The sequence below is a fragment of the Cynocephalus volans genome, chromosome 2 (genome assembly GCF_027409185.1).
Source record: "Cynocephalus volans isolate mCynVol1 chromosome 2, mCynVol1.pri, whole genome shotgun sequence".
In the NCBI taxonomy this organism is placed as follows: domain Eukaryota; kingdom Metazoa; phylum Chordata; class Mammalia; order Dermoptera; family Cynocephalidae; genus Cynocephalus; species Cynocephalus volans.
Window position 1 is genome coordinate 51,319,386 of NC_084461.1, and position 18,539 is coordinate 51,337,924.

The 18,539-nt window shown below is 37.3% G+C and overlaps 1 protein-coding gene across 1 annotated transcript in view; it reads right to left on the reverse strand.

Moving 5' to 3' along the window:
• Positions 1 to 12,328, reverse strand: part of ELOVL7 (ELOVL fatty acid elongase 7) — a 34,404-nt gene extending 22,076 nt beyond the window's left edge. Inside the window, exon 1 of the mRNA XM_063087862.1 lies at positions 12,265 to 12,328. Coding sequence (XP_062943932.1) covers positions 12,265 to 12,328 — 64 coding nt within the window. The remainder of the gene's footprint in view (positions 1 to 12,264) is intronic.
• Positions 12,329 to 18,539: the final 6,211 nt, after the last annotated feature.

Here is an 18,539-nt window from a genome sequence, read left to right on the forward strand (position 1 = left end):
TGTAGTGTTATCAGCTCTCCAGGCGTTGCCTTTGGGGATGGCTCTGGATCCTGAGAAGATGGCTTCTCTGTACCTCTTCGGTTTCGTTTGAGTATAAGTACATATATTTAAGCCTCTCTATTTCTCTGTGTGGATTTTTGCTTCTCCCCATGAGAACATTTTAGTCAATTGAACCCCTTTTTCTCGAACTTCTATTAACTATGTGCTCCCCCTGTGTGCCTCTCTTGTTGGCATTTTTGCCAAAGGCTTTGAGGCCTCCTGAGAAACATTGTGCCAATGACCAATTTTGGGGTTAGCTGCCTTCCTGTCAGAGCCCCAGGAGTTGAGTGGGTCTGGCCTTACTCCTTAATGGTCTCAGCCCTTAGCTCAGTGACCCAGTTAAGGGACAGAAACTGGATTAAAAGACACGTAACTAGATGGTCTCCAAAATATGACTTTCTGGCATTCAACTGGTTATTCTGAACACACTTCTGAACTTTCTTCTGTGCTGTGTATCTCCTCATAAAATCCTGTGGTGAAATTCTAGAATTTTGTTTTGTCTTGGCATCCATTTTTAATCTTACTTTGTATTCCAAACTCCTTCTTGGAAAGGCTTACATCCTTTCTCTGTGCTTTGAGATGTATATTTGCTACCTTGATTTCTCTAAAACTCAATGAGGGCTTCAGCCATGTAGAGACAAATTGAATCCAACTGTCCTTTTCAAATTAGTGAACTTTATATTGTACCTGTCTTATGGCTAAAAGATCTTTATTTGTTTCTGTTTGTTTTTTTATCTACACATTTGTAAGCTGTATGTTGTGTCTACACAAGTGTTTGTATATTATCTATATGGTACCAAATTGGCTTATAAATAATGCATGCTCATAAATTAAGTAAATAATTCTTTTCAAGTTCACATGACTTTAGTAATCTTTGATAACTAAAGCCAGTCTTAAAAATTGTTGGTAAAATAAAATAGAAATGTTTTCAGAATTTAATTTAGACTTTTTTCTCTAGGCCTATCGGTCAGACAGACTTATGCTTACTCTGCTAGATGTCTTAAGGTCATAAAATTGTTATTTCCGTGATATTTTTGATAATTGCTTAATTTGTCTGTGTCCAAAAGGTGTGAAGACTAGCTGCTAGGCTCCCCTAAAGCCTTGCACACATCTTGTTATGAGCTTATGTCTTTGGCTCTGAGCCTTTGAATTCTGGGGTCTAGACAGGTGACCATGGTGCCTGGGTACCTATGTATCCACAACAGGTGAGCCACCAGCTGCAGGACAAAGCCAAGCCCAGTATGGTCTCCTCCTCCCTGTCCCAGCTCTGCCTCCTGGCCAGGCTGGAAGGGATATTGTCCCAGGCATTGTCTTCACAGCTCTGTTTCCTGTCTTGGGCTCTCCATCTGGTATGTAACCCACATGGGCCCTGCAGTTCACAGCTGCCCTGAGTGTCATGTGGACCCAGAATGACTAAAAGGGACACTGGGGAATGGTACTTATGTACAGTATCTCAAAGGCCTTGGTTAAGACTGGTTGATGCAGGTTTAGCTTTTTTTTTTAACAAACTTAAATCTCTAGCTTTGCTTTCTATGAGCAATTCAAATATAATTGTTAAAAATGAGTAAATTAGGTAAATGTAAGTGAAATAAATGCTTATAAATAAACTTGTCACAGTTTCAAAAAATCTTTTCAGCAATTTAAAATTTTAAAGTCATGTTATATTAAATGAAGTAATAGATAATCATAAGATGTGTCATTTCTAAGCAAGTTAAAATACTGAAATATTAATTACTGAGCATAAGTTTATATACTTTGTATCTTGTATTTATATGGTATAAAAAAATTTAGATGTTTTAAAAAAAACGAAGAAACATCCCTTCAGAAATTATGTAATGATTTTCATCTACAAATATTAATACAGAACAGTTCAAAATTGCTTGCTTCTTAGGTTTTTAACTGGTAATTAGGGTTAACAAAAGTTAAAATTTTAATTAATGTATAACTAAAACTACTAGGTATAAGAAACAATTCTGTAAACAGGGTATAAGGAAAGTAGAATAAGTTTTTGGTAAAGAAGTTATAAGAAAGACATGAAGATGCAGTTTCTGATAAAAGAAAAGAACTTGGTCTAGTATAGAGGATATTTAAAGGTGTTTCAAGTTGAAGGAACAAAAAACAGTGTTAGAAACAAACCTGGATAGATACATTTTAAAAATTATAAGAGGTGATAAAAAGGTTTATAGAGATCTTGTGTGGTCAAAACTGACTGAGATTGGATAGATTTGTTTATAAAGGTTTATTTAAATTGGCTTTAGTATTAATAATATAGTGGCACAAAATCAAAATTTGGTTTTCTCTTTTAAACAAGATTTTCATGGAATACTGATAAGAGATAGCAAAAGATTTTTGTTCACCTTTTGAGTAATCTGCAAAAAAAAAAAAAGAGGGAAGAGTGAGAAACAGATTCTGTGGCTTTATTAGGTCTTTAGATTACTTAGAAAAACTGAGTTAAAAATTTAAGGATTTTTTTTTTCTCAAAATACATAGCTTTATTTTGTATAAATGTGTTACTAAAATGGGTTTCAAAACTATAAAATTCCTAAAATTCTGATATGCCTGTATATGTTATCAGTCATAGTTATTGCTATGACGAAAAATTATTGTAGGCCATAGACATAACCAACTTTCTTTGTCAGTTATGTCTTTAACCATGGCCATTTTAAGTCTTGATTGTCCACAGTAAATTTCTTTATTCTGCTGCTTCTCCTAAAAGACCTTTGCAAGCAACTATAATCCTAAAGTGTTGTGTTTTCAAGACATTCATGGAAAGGATAAAAAGACTCTGACAGGTACTTTGAAATACACACTTCAGCTGATGATTTTAGATTACTCACTTAGACTGGGTAAAACCACCAGAACTTTAATTAAAAAAAAAAAAAAAAAAAAAAGCCAAAAAACTGTACTCATAAAATTGCTAACCTAATGTCCAGGAGAACAAGACTTGATTTTGTGGGACTGAACTGATAAAGGACTAAAATAATTTTTTAATGATTTTTTTTTGTTTGAAACATGGTTAATTCTTTTTGTTTTCAGATTTCAATAATTTATTTTTTCTCTTTTGGGCTATTTATAGCTTTACAGCAATTTAGTTAAATATAATTTTGTGACCAAAATTAAAACATTTACTTTTCTCTCCATTCGATCCCTCCAGGGTTTTGAAATTATTTGTGAGTATTTTTATTTTATGTTAATATACTTATTTTCATAAGTTCAGTAAGAATCTGTTTTCCTCTGTAACAGGGCAAAATTGAAGACACTGGTTATTTTACCAGGGCTTTGACTGGAATGTCATATTTTCAGATATGACTAGACTGCTTTGAGGGATTGATACTGAGCCTATAGACTTGGAAAAAGACTGGCTTGGTACCTTTCTAAATGTTCTTTTATAAGGTTCTTAGTCTTGTAGTAAGTAATGTCACTTTCTGACAGGCCCAGAAAGCTCAAGATATTTTGGGGACCTATAGAAAACAGGAATTCATCCAGCTCTTACAGGTATGGTCTGAGAGTGAGTCAAATCTTTGGCTTGGCTTCCTAAGCCTCAAGAGGCTTTTAGAAGTCTAATCTGAGATTTTTATGAAAAGGTCCAACAAAACCAACTTAAAAAGAGCCTGTACAATAAGTTACTATTTTGCTGCACATTACGCAAATAATCAGGCCATAGACTAAACTTATTTTGCAAATGAATTAGTCTTGATATAACATCTCTGGTAGAAAGTGGGTAACTGAAGAGAGAAAATAATGTTTTAGGAGGAAACTTTAGAACACATGTCATTAGATTCTAGCCCTGTCCATTGTTTTTGAGTTTCTATTATCTGGACTGAATCCTGAATTTTCAGTTTCCTCCAGTATGTGGCTATGACTCTCCAGACTAATGTTTTCAGTTTTTCTCCCACACTTATTACTTGGAATCACTAGAAATTAAAGCTGCCCTTTTCCTAAGGTCCTGCAGGCTGAAGTGAGTCAATATTAACAACTTATACTTGAACAAACTTTGTACATGCCAACTGCAATCCAGAAAAATCTGTCAGATTGCCACTACCAGACTACTCCAACGGAAGATGCTTCAGAGACTCTAGAAAAACTAGCTTAACCACTGCTCTAAACAGTAATCTTTGTTTTTTGGTTGTTGTTGTTGTTTTCATAGAAAAATCTCTTGTTAAATACTTGCATGCTTACTCCATACTGATACCTAGCCTTGAGGGGAACTCATCTGCAATGCCACTTACCAGAATGGGACACAACTGTTTAACCAAACTGACATGTTCTCAGGATGAAGAGACTGATTGAAGAAAATATGAAATGGTGTACTCAAATTTCTTTTTTCTCCTCGTTCCAAATTATGTTTTCTCCTTTATCTGTCTCTTATCTTGAAACTTTTAGCCCAAATATCTCCATAGCTACCAATCCTATTTTAATATGTGAAACTTTCTATAAATTAACCTTTTAAAGGAGGGACTGTAGGACAAGCAAAATACTTCAGCCCAAAATATATTTCCCTGACATATTAAAAGATGGCCAATTCAGAGAAACTACAAAAACAAGATTAGCTAGAAGAGAGAGAGAGAGAGTGAGTGTGGTGTGTGTGTGTGTGTGTGTGTGTGTGTGTGTGTGTGTGTGTGTGTGAGAGAGAGAGAGAGAGAGAGAGAGAGAGAGAGAGAGAGACAAGAAAATTACGTGGGTATCTGCAAAGAGCCAGGCTTACTCTGAGGCCCCTCCTTTGGCTACTATCTATTCTTTCTGAGGGTGGCTTTGAAATTACCTTAAGTATTTTCATCTGTATAAGACAAGATAGTCTCTACTTAACTTTAACTTCTGCTTTCCTTCTTTCACCTGTCATGCCACCTCCCCCAGAGCTCCAGAGGAACGTGGTCTCAGGCCATTGCTCTGGGGCTTGTACCTTCCCTCACCTTCTCTCCTTCGTTTGAACACTGGCATAAAAGCTTTGTAACCCCATTAGGAAACTGGAAAATTACTCTCTTGTGATCCTCCTATGCATTGCCTCCTCTGAGCACATTAAAATAATAAAATTTTTTATGCCTTTTCTTCATATTGAAAAAAAGGAAGTCATTGATGTTCTTGGCAAGAACAATTTTAGTGGCATCAAGCACAAAACAGAAATTGAACGAAAGTTTTCTGACACTCTTAAAAACACAAAGTTCTATAATTTCAGAAGTATTTTCTCATATTAAGACTTGTCATAGTTTTTCCAGGAATATTAATTGGGGGGAAAAAAGATTCATCACAGTTTCAAAATAAGGAAAAGCTTTGAAATCAGCTATCAGGTACATGTCACTGAAATCTTTTATTGCTTCTATTTGTTCCCCTCTGTAAGAAAATAATCTAAGTGATTCATTTTCAGAAATAACTTATCTGAGGGTGTTTTAACTGATTAAGGCCCAGCTCAAAAGTTGTTTGACTGGTCCAGCCCATTCCCAGAGGGTCTCTGAACAGACAGAGCTCTCCTTGAGATGGTAACTAGTTACTAGCCTCCATTGTTTTCTTCATTCCCTGGTGTTTCTCCTTTCACAGGGCTTAAGCAGGCCTTTTCGTGGGCTTGTCTTGAGCCCCCGGACAAAGGAATTCTTTGCAAGAGGGTAATAAATTTTAGCCATTGTTCAGGAAGATTGTGCATCCGGTAGTACTCAGCCAATGAGGAAGTGGGGGGAGGGATTTGCCTACTAGGGAATAAATTGCTTGCTACAGTAGCCCTTTTCTGTGTGCCTGCCCTTCAGAAACCTGAACCTTATAAGGCCATAATTAAAGTCTTGCTTCGCTGTACCTCGTGTCTGTGTCCATCCTTCGGCGTTGGATGGATGAGGGCATTTCTCACACCTCCTTACTTCTAACAATGGCAAGTTTCCTAGGATATCTGCTTGCCATGTGTAATTAAAATGGCCACAAGGAACCCCTGCTATGGGTCTGTATGTCACAAGGAAAGTCTCAGTAAATAAAAGTTGTCATAGAGCTGGGGACCAAGAGATAGAATTAGAACTGATAAAACTTTGGTGAATTTCTTCCATCAAACTTTAAATACATGAACATCATAAACCATACTATTATGTCTAGTTTTTATTTCTAATGAAATAAAGACTAATGAAGCCAGTATCAAAAGGAGCCCTCTGGAAGGATGTTAAATTAACATCACCACCTTTGTGTGGTAAGAGTATTGATGATTCTTGGTTTTTCTTTTTTCTTTATAAACAACTTCAAAAGTTTGTTATTAACAGTTATCACACATATGGCTGAAAACTGGGTTATTTTAAGTATCAGGGAATTCCTGAATTACAGATATAATTTTATTTTATTCTTTCATTGACTTAGCAGAGGGAAAAATACCAAATGACATCATCTTCCTATTCTTCTTCTGGTAGCAGTAGAAAGAAAACAAGCCAGGAAAAGCATGCTGGGCCAGCTCAGAAAGCAGAAGAAAACAATTTTAAAATAAATATTTTTTTTCCTGTAATTTAACATTTTCAGCACACACCTTTTCTTAAAATCCTTTCAAGCTCTATAGATAAAAATACCATTATGGGAAAAGCTGGTTGTTTTTTACTTTATAAAGAAATGAAATTTATTTCTTAACTGGTTAATTTAATTGGATGTTATTTTCAAATAATAAAACAAAATATAAAGCTTTTTAAATCTTATTTCAACAAAATAAGATGGTCTGCACGTGAACTTGGTTCTCTCACTGGCTCATTACATGACCTTTGGCACTTGACTAAACTGCTTTGTACCTAGTTTCCTCATCTACAAATCGGGCATAAAACAGCATGTATTTCATACAGTCTAAGTGCTCAATAAGATTGCTATTGTTAATTTAGCAGATCTCAATTCTGTGAGCACAGCAAATCACCTCTGGAGTATTTAAAAGTCAAATGGCCAAAAATGACCCTGGTCCAACTGAATCAGAATCCTTGGATGTGAGTCCCAGGCATCTATATTTTTGAAAAGCTACCATTAAAAAAAATGGGCAATGGACCTGAATAGATATTTCTCAAAAGAAGACATATAAACGACCAATAGACATATGGAAAAATGCTCAGCATCACTAATCACCAGAAAAATACAAATTAAAACCATATGAGATATAATCTCATATCTCTGAGAATGGCTATTATCAAAAAAACAAAAGATAACAACTTGGCGAGGATGTGCAGAAAAGGGAACACTTGTACATTCTTGGTAGAAATGTAAATTGGTACAGTCATTGTGGTTAGATAACAAACTAAAAATAGAATTACCATATGATCCAGCAATCCCACTACTGATATATATCTAAAGGAAATGAAATTATATGTCTAAGAGATATCTGCACTACATGTTCATTGCAGCATTATTCATTCACAATAGCCAAGATATGGAATCAACCAAGTGTCCATCAGTGGATGAATAGATAAAGAAAATGTGTGTGTGTGTGTATATATATTCAGCCTTAAAAAAGAAGGAAATATTGTCATCTGTGACAACATGGATGAAGACATTATGTTAAGGAAAATAAACCAGGCACAGAAAATCAAATACTACATGATCTCACTTCATATGTGAAATATAAAACAATCGAACTCATAGAAGTGGAACAGAACAGTGGGTAACAAAGGCTGGGGGAACGGGGACTAGGTCAAAGGATACAAGGTTTCAGTTAGGCAGGAAGAATAATTTTTTTGAGATTTATTGCATACCATGGTAACTATAGTGAATAATAGTGTATTGTATATTTTGAAATTGCTAAGAGTAAATAATTTCAAATGTTTTCATCACAAAAATATAAGTATTTGAAGTGATGTATATGTCAGTTAGCTCGATTTAATCATTTCACATTGTATACCTATATCAGAACATCACTTTGTACTCTACAAACATATACAATACGATTACAATTTGTGAATAATTAATAATTTCTTTAAAAGCTACTGAGGTGACCATGATGAACTGTCAAGAGTTAAGAACCAGGGGTATATTCGTCCATTTCTGTTGCTTATAACAAAATACCTGAAACTAGGTGATTTACAAAGAAAAAATTTATTGCTTTCAGTGTCAGAGGCTGGGGAGTCCAAAGTCCAGTGGACACTTATGATGAGAGCCTTCTTGGTGGTGACAGTGACACGGGGTTCTTAAATGGCAGAAAATAGTGGAGCAGAGAGAGACTAACCTGTTGTGCTCTTTTTTTAAAAGGCCTCAGAACCATGCCCCTGACCACCATTTTTAATCCTTTCAGTAGGCATGGTCCTCACAGTCTAATCACTTCTTCAAGGCCCCACCTTTCCATTACTGTAATAGGACTGCCACCCCTTACCAATTACAGTGGGGATCAAGCTACTAATAAATAAAACTTGGGTGACACAATCCATATGAAGGGGTTTGGTGCATGACCAAGTTTTTCACCTGTACTCAGGGCTGTAGCATCCCTCACTAGGTGCTCTGCAATACTCTTCTGTACAGTTTCCCTGCCTCCTGATCTAATCTTCTACGTTTATCTTCCATGCAATTTCCAAATTCACTTTCTAAAAGTAAAGCTCTGCTTAGATTATTCCCCTGCTTAAATTAGCTCTCTCTTGCCAAGCAAATAGAATCCAAAGTCTTTAGTAGTGATGTTCATAACTCTGGCTATTCGCTTTTCCTGACTTCTCTCTCAGCTACAGTTAGACCTTTCTGAATAGGGAGTCGACTTCTCTCCATCAGAGGCCTACAAGTCAGGTGTGGATGACATGCAGGGATTGTAGAGGGGACTGCTTGACGAAATTTAAGGTTAATTCTGACTCAGTCTATGATCTCACAAATTACATTAGGTTTCGAGTGAGGTGCTCTCTGTTTTCCCCAGAGACAAAAGGCTAATGAGAAAAGGAGTGTTTCATGTACCTTCTATTTGGCCTCAGAATTGGTCTAAGCATCACGAGTAGAGCCAAGATGGAAGCAGGGGATGGGACGGCAGGCTGTCTCAGAGGCTATACTCCAGTGATTTCCAAAGTTCTGACTTATCTCTACTTAATAATTCTTTTCTAAGGGTGTCCCAGAGAGAGACTACAGGGAAAGTACAATGCCACTTAAATAGAATATTAATGAGCTTTTCCATCAGCTACTTGTAAGAGAGTGTTCTCTTCTTAAGTGGCATGTACTAGCTCAAAACATACACTGTTTAAAATTCCGAGCACCAATAAAATGAAGAATCTGGAAGGAAAAGCAAACATGGACCACAAGTACTTCTTGAAGTACTAAAAGCTCAGAATGGCAGCAATCTTATTCATACTCTGTCTTCATGCAAATAAAAGGATCACAACTAAGTCTGAAAAGTCTTCATTACTATCCAAATACAAGGAAATTTGCATTTTAAACATTAAAAACTTTAAAAATTTCTCCGCAGTTCAAAATGCTCCTATAGTATTATTTCAAAATCTAAACTTCATATCCAAGAATCATAATAAATCCTCTTATAGCTTAAGTATTAATTAACCCATTTTTTAAATCTGTAGTTGTGGAATTTTCCACATGAAGTAACTACGCATTTCACCACTTCTGCAGCAATCAGTCTCCCCAAGACTACTCAGCATTAGAGCCAAAGACAAGAATACACTTGAAATTCTTACCCCTTGATCATGAGTTCAGATCTTCCCAGGGTAAGCAAAGTAAAGCTGAACTAAGATGGCCAGAAATGATTCCTAATGGCTCGCAGAGATCAATACTACACTCGATAGAAGGAAAAAACTCTCCTATTATACCTGACAGGATTTTCATAAAGTTGTAAATCTCAACATAATACATCCTGCTAGACCATGACAGGAAAAAAAAAATAATGTAAAGAAGAAAATTTTTTAAGCAATATGCTATATTAAAAGTATTTTAAGGTGAAATCCTCTATCATCCATAACAACAACCACAACTGTTTGTTTCCAAATAACAGAGCACTTTCATGTGTATTTTCTGGTATCTGGTGGTCGGTAGGTGCTATTCTCACCTCTGTTTTATGAACAAAGAAACTGAGACTCACAGACGATAAATACTTTGTTTGAAATCACCTAGCTAGTCTACAATAGTGTTAGACCTTAAATCTAGGTCTTCTCATCCCACTTCCCCATGCCTTCCCTCCTCTGCCAAGACTTCAAGTTAGCATAACATCAGATACCCGCCTCTCTCCTCTCATCTTCCCTGCACTGTGCACAAAACTGTTTCCAGGACTGCCCTCACTCCCTATCTCTAACCACCTCCAGCTCTCCATCATTCCTCTTTCCTATCTAATATTACTCAGCTTTTCAATGTAAATATTTACTACTAATGAAAAGTAAAGAGTTGACCCATGAATAAAAGTGGAAGTGGAATTCTGAAGTAGTTCATATTAAAACATTTTGCACTTTAGGACTACATAGACATTCATCACCATCTAAATCTATTTGGCTCTTGAGTTAGGATATTGATGATCTGAATCTCTTCCTGCATTTGGGATAGTGAATAGCAACAGTTGGATAGCAAGGCACCTGTTCTTCCAAACAGCTCTACTTTGAAAAATATACTTGGTTCCCAATTTCAGATAGTGAGAGTTCAGGCAGCAAGGTATGACTCGACTTTGAAAAGCAGTTAAAATATTAGTATTTATTTATTTATTTCTCTTTTCCTAAAAGATGACCGGTAAGGGGATCTTAACCCTTCACTTGGTGTTGTCAGCACAACACTCTTCCAAGTGAGCTAACGGGCCACCCCTTTATAGGGATCTGAACCCGTGGCCTTGGTGTTATCAGCACTACGCTCTCCCAAGTGAGCCATGGGCCAGCCCCAAATATTAGTATTTAAATTAAATACTAAATTTATGAGAACTATTGTAATCCTTCAGAGAAGGATGACCTCTAAATAAACCTATATGTTCTCTATATCATTTCATAAGTTGAAAAACTAAGAGAAAAATAAGAAGAAAATATGGAAATAGTCACTCTCTAAGAGAAAAATAAGAAGAAAATATGGAAATAGTCACTCTCCATTCCCTAGCAGAGTGATGCTTCTCTATTATGGATCTCTACTTAAAGAAGATCATTGCCATTCTTCATGGACAAAACTGTTGGGACCTTTATTAGTGAAATAAAATTGGTCTTTAGCAGTCTACTGAGAACAATACCAACCATGAAAACAGTGTGTCTTTGCTGAAATCACTATAAATTAGCACATAATTTCAACTGTGGTAGGTGCCAAGAGGTGGCATGTTTTTCTCCTGAATTTGGTGAATATGTGATTTCTGGTTGACAGGTAAGAATCAATCCAAAGTGGTGATGCTAGTGCGTATGTGTAAGTCAGTAACTCAAAAATAACTCAAATGCTAAATACCAAAATACTAATCATAAGCAGAAAAAGAGGTTCTAGTCTTTTCTGCCATCAACTAACTATGACATTGGGAAAGTCATATCTCTGGGTCTCAGTTTCTCGAACTCTAAAATGAGGCATTAGCTTTGATGATTATCTTAGGTCTATGTCAGCTCTAAACTGCTCTGATTCCTTGTCTATTAAAAAAAATTTTACCTTTGTTCTATTTTTAAAACATAAAAAATGGTTATAAAAGCAATGCACATTCGTTGTGGTTTAAAAAATATAGACAGACATAGATAGCTAAATAAAAATTATACATAATTCTACCACCTGGAGGTAACCGCTAATTCCCATGAAAGCACTAAATGTGGTGTTTTGTAACCTGCTTTCATTTAACATATTTTAAACTTCTTGCTATGGCATTAAATGTTCTTCTAAAACATTGATTTTTTTTTTTTTAATGAGCAAGAGGAGAAGGTAGGCATCTCAGAATCACTCACGGGTGTCCCAAGCAAATGCTCCCTGCTCTTTCTGATACAGCCCTGGGAGTTATGGCTCTTCCATTCAAGAATCACTATGAACAGAGCCATTGTTGGCACTAACTGTAACTGCCCTTAGGAGCATTAGGGCAGAATCAAGCCAAAGAGCACCGTTCCACCAAACTGACTACTAAGTTTTAATATGCCATCATTTATAAACCAGCTCCTTTCACTGAATATTTAGGCTATTTTCACTATTATAAACATTGTAATGAACAGTACGTAGCTCCATCTTTGTACACATATGTAACGAAACTCTTGACACTGCCTCTTGGTGAACTAATAATTAGAGAGTGTTAAGTTGCAAAGTCTCTCATTCTGTTCCAATGAAATCCTATTAAATATGGGAATCTGACATAAAAAGGATGAGCCTCAATTAGAACATTTGGTTACTTACCAGCATCTTTGATCCAATTATCGTAAAGACGTACAGTCCTCGATGTAAGATCGCTGAAAGCCATTTTCCACAGGATTTATTGGCTCTTTTAATGGGTTCTTCAGTAAAACAAAACAGAAATGAGTATATGATCTATAAATGCAAATAAAGCCAAGCTTCTAGCAATACAATATTAACAATGCTAAAAATTTAATATGAACAACTGGCAAAACAACAAACTTCTACCGAAGGTAAACACATTAGTGAACCATTTAAAATCCTAATGCAGTTGCAAATATTTTGGATTTTCCATCCTTCCAGGGACACTGCTATTAATAGGGGGGTGGTTAATAAGTGATGATGCATGTAATACCTTGAAATATTATGCCATTGTAAATAATGAGGAAGCTCTCTTGTACTGATATGGAAAGATTTCCAAGATAACTCTATACAAAAAAAGGAAAGGAAAGTACAGAATTAAAAAATGATTACCTCATGTATAGAAAAGGAGGAAAAGAGTATGAATATAAATTTAGATTTCTTTCTTTTCATATAAAAGAAACTCTGAAAAGATAGACATGGAAAATGGAATGGGGTACAAACTGGGCTGAAGGGATAGAAGAAAGACATTATACTGTTGGTTTGGGGCTCATGTGAATTTCTATCTGTCTAAAAATAAAAAAGGGATCATGACACTCTGGAAATGTAGACAGAGTATGTCTGAGAACATTCTAAGTGACGCCCTCTGTTATAAGCTCAATCAGGTAGAGTACAGGGACCCTCCAACTTCTCTCAGTTATTACAAATGGTGGGGAAAAAGGATGAGGAAACTAAAGGCAAAAGCAAAACTGGAGAGTCTCAGGGGTTGTGCCAATGAGGCGCTATCAAAACAAATAAAAGCCTTAGTGGCAGCTTCACAGGTCTTGAGAAGTAGCCCCCAAGAGCTGACTGCTGGATTAGGGGACCTCAGTGCTTCTCTGTTGCTGTTGTGGGGGACCAGAGACCTGCAGAAGGATGATTATCAGGAGAATTTAGGCCCAGCCTCTTGGACACCTGGGTGGACTATAAAAGTCAGCCAGAACTGGCCGGTCAAGCACACCAACAATGAGGGGTTGGGGAATGGGAGGCCCTAGATGATGGGTTCCAGGTGGCTTTGAGCTCAGATTGTTCTCTGACAAGCACCCACTGTACCTCTTAATGGAGAAGTTGGAGAAGTTGGTGTTATGCTGCAGAAGTTCAAAAACCTACCTCATATTTGCACAGAGGGATTATTAGATCACAACTTCTCAAAGGAATAGGGGTGATCAGTGACCAGAATAATAACTGCTATAGTTGTTTGTCCAGACCCAGGAGGCATGGAGAGAGAGCTGGACTGACTGGACTGAACTCCAGCATCATAAAAGTGCTAGCTCAACACTGCCCTAAGCAAGTAGGCACCAGATACCAGGATGATGTGCTGCTGCCCACAGGAAGATTAAGACCAAAGAGAGGAACAGTTTTTTGGATTTTGGGGTAGCACCACTCCCGCTATCCAGGAAATGAAGCAGAGACAAAACTTCAAACCAAGGCTGGCTGGTTAGTTCAGTTGGTTACAGTGTGGTGCTGATAACCCCAATGTCCAGGGTTCAATCGGTATACCAGCCAGATGCCAAAAAAAAAAAAAAGTCTAGACACAAAACTCCAAACCAGGGTAATATCTTATCCTGCTGCTAAGAGGATGTGGACCATTTTCAAGGTGGGCAACAGAGAACAGAAGAGAGGGGTCTTGTCATTTTGGGGGGAGGACTCTCAGAGGACATAATTGTCTAAAAAGTTCTACTTGCAAGATCATATTAAAGAATTGCTAATTAACTACATAATATCCAAGCCTTGGAATCCATCATGGTGAAAAAGAAGGAAGTAAACTAAAGAAAGAAGTGCTTGTACCATAACATTACCTGACCACATTTTAAGCAGTTGTTAGAGAAAAGAGCTCAGCAACAAAGGCATGGAGAGGCTGAGAGAATGGTAATCCTGAGAAAGTAGTGGCCCAGAATATGGGGCTACGTTAGATTATAAGGCAGTAGACAAATCATCACACCTTCAGTAAGAGTGGAAGGTCCAAGGGAGGTACTATGAAGAAGAGAAAAAGCCTCTGTGTCAGAGCTCAGAATGCCCCAATAGCCTCAAAAATGTGTGGCAGGATTAGAGTAAACAGTAGCTCATTAAAGAGGTACTGGTGCTGGTATTTCATTGCCCAGTGCCTGCAACTGCCCTATGAATCCTGATACTTGTTTTTGACAATATCACATAGTGCCTTGATCATTTGGTAAAGAAGGAACTTAATCTGCTCAGACGAGTTCCTTTGGGCCCATACTGAAGATGTTAAGTTCTAATGTAAGAAATGTGCCAGCTGCATACAGCAGAAGGCCTTTCCCACAGGGCAGTTTGCCTGTAGAGACTGTTCAAAACCATAAGTGCTTATGTTAGCACAATGCAGATACTAGCACCAGAATACAGAGTGTGCTTGAGGCATCTGATCTCTTCATCCACTTTGCTCAAGTCTATCTCAACAGTGATCAGAAGGCAGAATTCATCTGGGAGAACTAGTTGCTGGAATTCACTCACATAGGGATGGGACCTTAGAGTAGCCTGTGGTAGGAAGTACCTGGCAGGAGCCCAGAAATCTAAAGCCATGGCCAACCATTTCCAGGTGGACCCTCAGATGTAGTGACTTGCCCAAACCCTGCAAAATACATTGGGGACTCTATCCTTGAGGGAAAGGAGGGACAGAATCAGCATATGACTTTGCTAGGGCAACCTATGATCCAAGAACAGAGCCGTATGGTTTTCCCTTTCTCTTCTGATGTTTGGAAGATTCTGGGTTCCCCACTGATGCTTTGAGAATGAGATATAAGGGATAAACCTGGAAGAATAGAACTGGCTAGCCAGAGATTTCACTCTGGGACACATAAGCTGAAATGAGCTGCAGGAAGGTGCCAGCACAGGGATAGAGCTGTGTGTGGAACTGGGCACGACAGAGTGAGAACGAAACAGCTGACCTTCCTGTGGAATGCCATGTCTGGCTTAATATCCAAAGGTTTGAAACTTTACCCTTGAGCAAAGTAAGAGGAGAAAGGACAGCGCAGATCAAGCTATTCCAGAAATAATCATTGCTCATCAGAGAACCAATAAGGGAAACAAACCTTCAATGCAGAGGTGTTGCAAGGGCCGAGAGCAGGAGCAGCGTGGAGAGTAAAAGAAAAAGACAGGCAACCGGACTGATGCAAAGGTGGGATCACAGCCCACAGCGTGGTGAAAGCCTTCCCGGGTGAAGGTACTGCACAGACAGTCTCTCTCTGGCTTGTGACTGGAAAATCAGAGGTCAGATGGAGTCTCCACTCCTACCATCATGGGGAGAAAAAAATCCCTGAGATAAGAAATAAATTTATTAGTAAGAATTCAAAGATTGCTAGGGAAACTTTCACCTAGATATTCATCCATGCATTTCCTGGTATTTTTCTCTCCTCTGTTTTCTGGCTGGAACTGGTTTCCCCCTCTCACCCCACCCTCTAGACGCAAGCAGAAACAAAGCCTCAAGGAGGTTGTGAGCCCCAGCGCTGGAAAGAAAGATTGGGGTACTGGAGTTTGCTCCTTCCTATTAATTAGTAAGATGAAGGATGGATGAAGATAATCAGAAACTTTTAAGTACATTAAAATGTGAGGGATAACTATAAAGTAATAATTTATTTAAAGCAGGATTTCTCAACCTGGATAGTATTGACATTTGGGGCTAGATAATGTTAGTGGTGGGGAGCTGTCCTAAGCTTTATAGGATGTTTAGAACCAACATTGACTTCTGTCTACTAGATGCAAGGAACAAAGTCCTCCCCCGTTGAGACAACCAAAAATGTCACCAGAAATTGCCAAATTTCCCCTGAGCGGCAAAATCATCCCAAGTTGAGAGCGACCTGTTTAAAGTAAACTACCAACATGTATTCATGTAAATAATAGTAGTTTGCTTCAGAGTAATCACTTTACCAACTATACATTTATTTCAGTGACACTGTTAAGACAATTTTTGAGCTTTTATTAATAAATCAACTGTGGAGTTTTTCAGAACTCCATATAAATGACTTCAAGGAAGAAGAATCTTTTTCTACTGCTTCTAAAAATCAAGCTCATAACTAATTAAAAGCTAAGAATGATTTTGAGGTAAATGGATCAAGCTGGGTTATATCTTTATCAGCGGGGTGGGAATGGGAGGAATAGAGCAAGACTTAATGATAAAGTAATTTACTACTGATATTTTCAGCTTGTGGTTTATAAAATGAGAACGATTCCAAGGGGACAAATGCAGAAATGTTTAGGACTATGGCGATATTAGTGGAACAAATACAGAGTAGCCTGAGGTGAGTATTTTTTTTTCTTTTTTGTTTTAGCAGCAATAGGAAAGGTGATTATTTTTGAAGAAATACTCATTTAGATATATACATTCCAGCAAAATAACTTAAATCCTTTCTTTCTGAATCATCTATTATAAACTCCAACTAAAAGCAAGTAGAACAGACTCAGTGAAAAATTATTTCAAATGACAAATTTTCAAATTTGTTAATGACTATATATGTATGTGTGTGTGCTGCAATACATACAGATATATTTTATACATATATATGTGTGTGTGTACACGTGCACACACAAACACACACTACAAAAGCAAATGGTGGGTCCATTACACTCACCACACAGGATTTTGTGTTTTGTTTGGATGTTTCATATATATAGTAACTTAAATTTCTCCTTGGTACTTCTTTTATCACCCTCCCTCTTCTTTTTGCCATTTCTTTCTATTTAATAGCTAGGTTGTGCACATTGCCTTGGGAATAAAAGAGAACAACAGAAGACAGAGAAATAGAAAGTTTTATCCTAGCTTTTGGATTACAAAAGCTTATGCTCTTAGCCATACAGAAGAACTCAGAGCACAGACAAGAGGTTTCTATGCCACCTAGTACAGAAAATATTCTTTAGGCTTGGGGGAAGGGAGAGCCAGAGGAAAAGAAATTAATGTAGATACAAGACAGAAGGGCAATTAGCTCTGAGGAGGTGCCAAGTAAAATTATGGGAACTGAAGCAGGATGGGTCAGGCTTTATTGCCTGAGTAGAGCTTGGACAGGTGACTGATGGGGCCATAGGTAGCCATAGAGAGTTTCTTTTGCTCCAGCATGGTGCAAGAGCAGCAGAAAGACTTCTGAGCATACTATATAGGCATGGAAACATTGTAGAAGAGCCTTAGAAAATGAAGAAGTCATATAGATAGAAACAACATATATCTCTTAAGAAACCTGCAGGGACAAGTGGCCAAAAACCTGATAGGACCATGGATTTCTCAGGGGATGGCAATATAGACAGAGAACATGGAGAACTAAAGGGCTGTTCCTTCCAATTACATTGGTACTACATAAGCTACTTGTACTTGCTGAGGGGGGTGAGAAGAGGTGCTCATAGATTAGAGTTGACTGAAATAGGTTTATGCCATCCCAAGGAATAAAGGTTTAAAATAAAAATTAAGCTAAAAGACATAAAAATTATGTTCTCATATCAGACAAAATAAACTTTAAGTCAAAAAGTGTCACAAGAGACAAGGTCATTATATAATGATAAAGGGGTCAATTCATCAAGAGAATATAACAATTGTAAATATATATGCACCCAACATCATAGCACCTAAATATATAAAGCAGATATGAATAGATCTGAAGGGAGAGACACACTGCAATACTATAACTTCAATACTCCAGTTTCAAAATGTGTAAATCATCCAGACAGAAAATTAATAAGGAAAAATTGGACTTGAAGTACATTCTAAACTAAATAGATCTAACAGATATACACAGAGCATTCCATCCAATGCAGCAGAATACACATTCTTTTCAAATGCACACAGAACATATTCCAGGATATATCATATATTGGGCCATAAAATAAGTCTTCACGGGCCGGCCCGTGGCTCACTCTGTAGAGTGCGGTGCTGATAGCGCCAAGGCCCCGGGTTCGGATCCCATATACGGATGGCCGGTTCGCTCACTGGCTGAGCGTGGTGCTGACAACACCAAGTCAAGGGTTAAGATCCCCTTACCGGTCATCTTTAAAAAAAAAAAAAAAAAAAAAAAATAAGTCTTCACAAATTTAAGATTGAAATTACATCATATACCTTTTCCAACCACAATGATATGAAACTAGAAATCAATAACAGAAGGAAAACCAGAAAATTCACAAATATATGGTAAGTAAGCAACATGCTCCTGAATGACTAATGG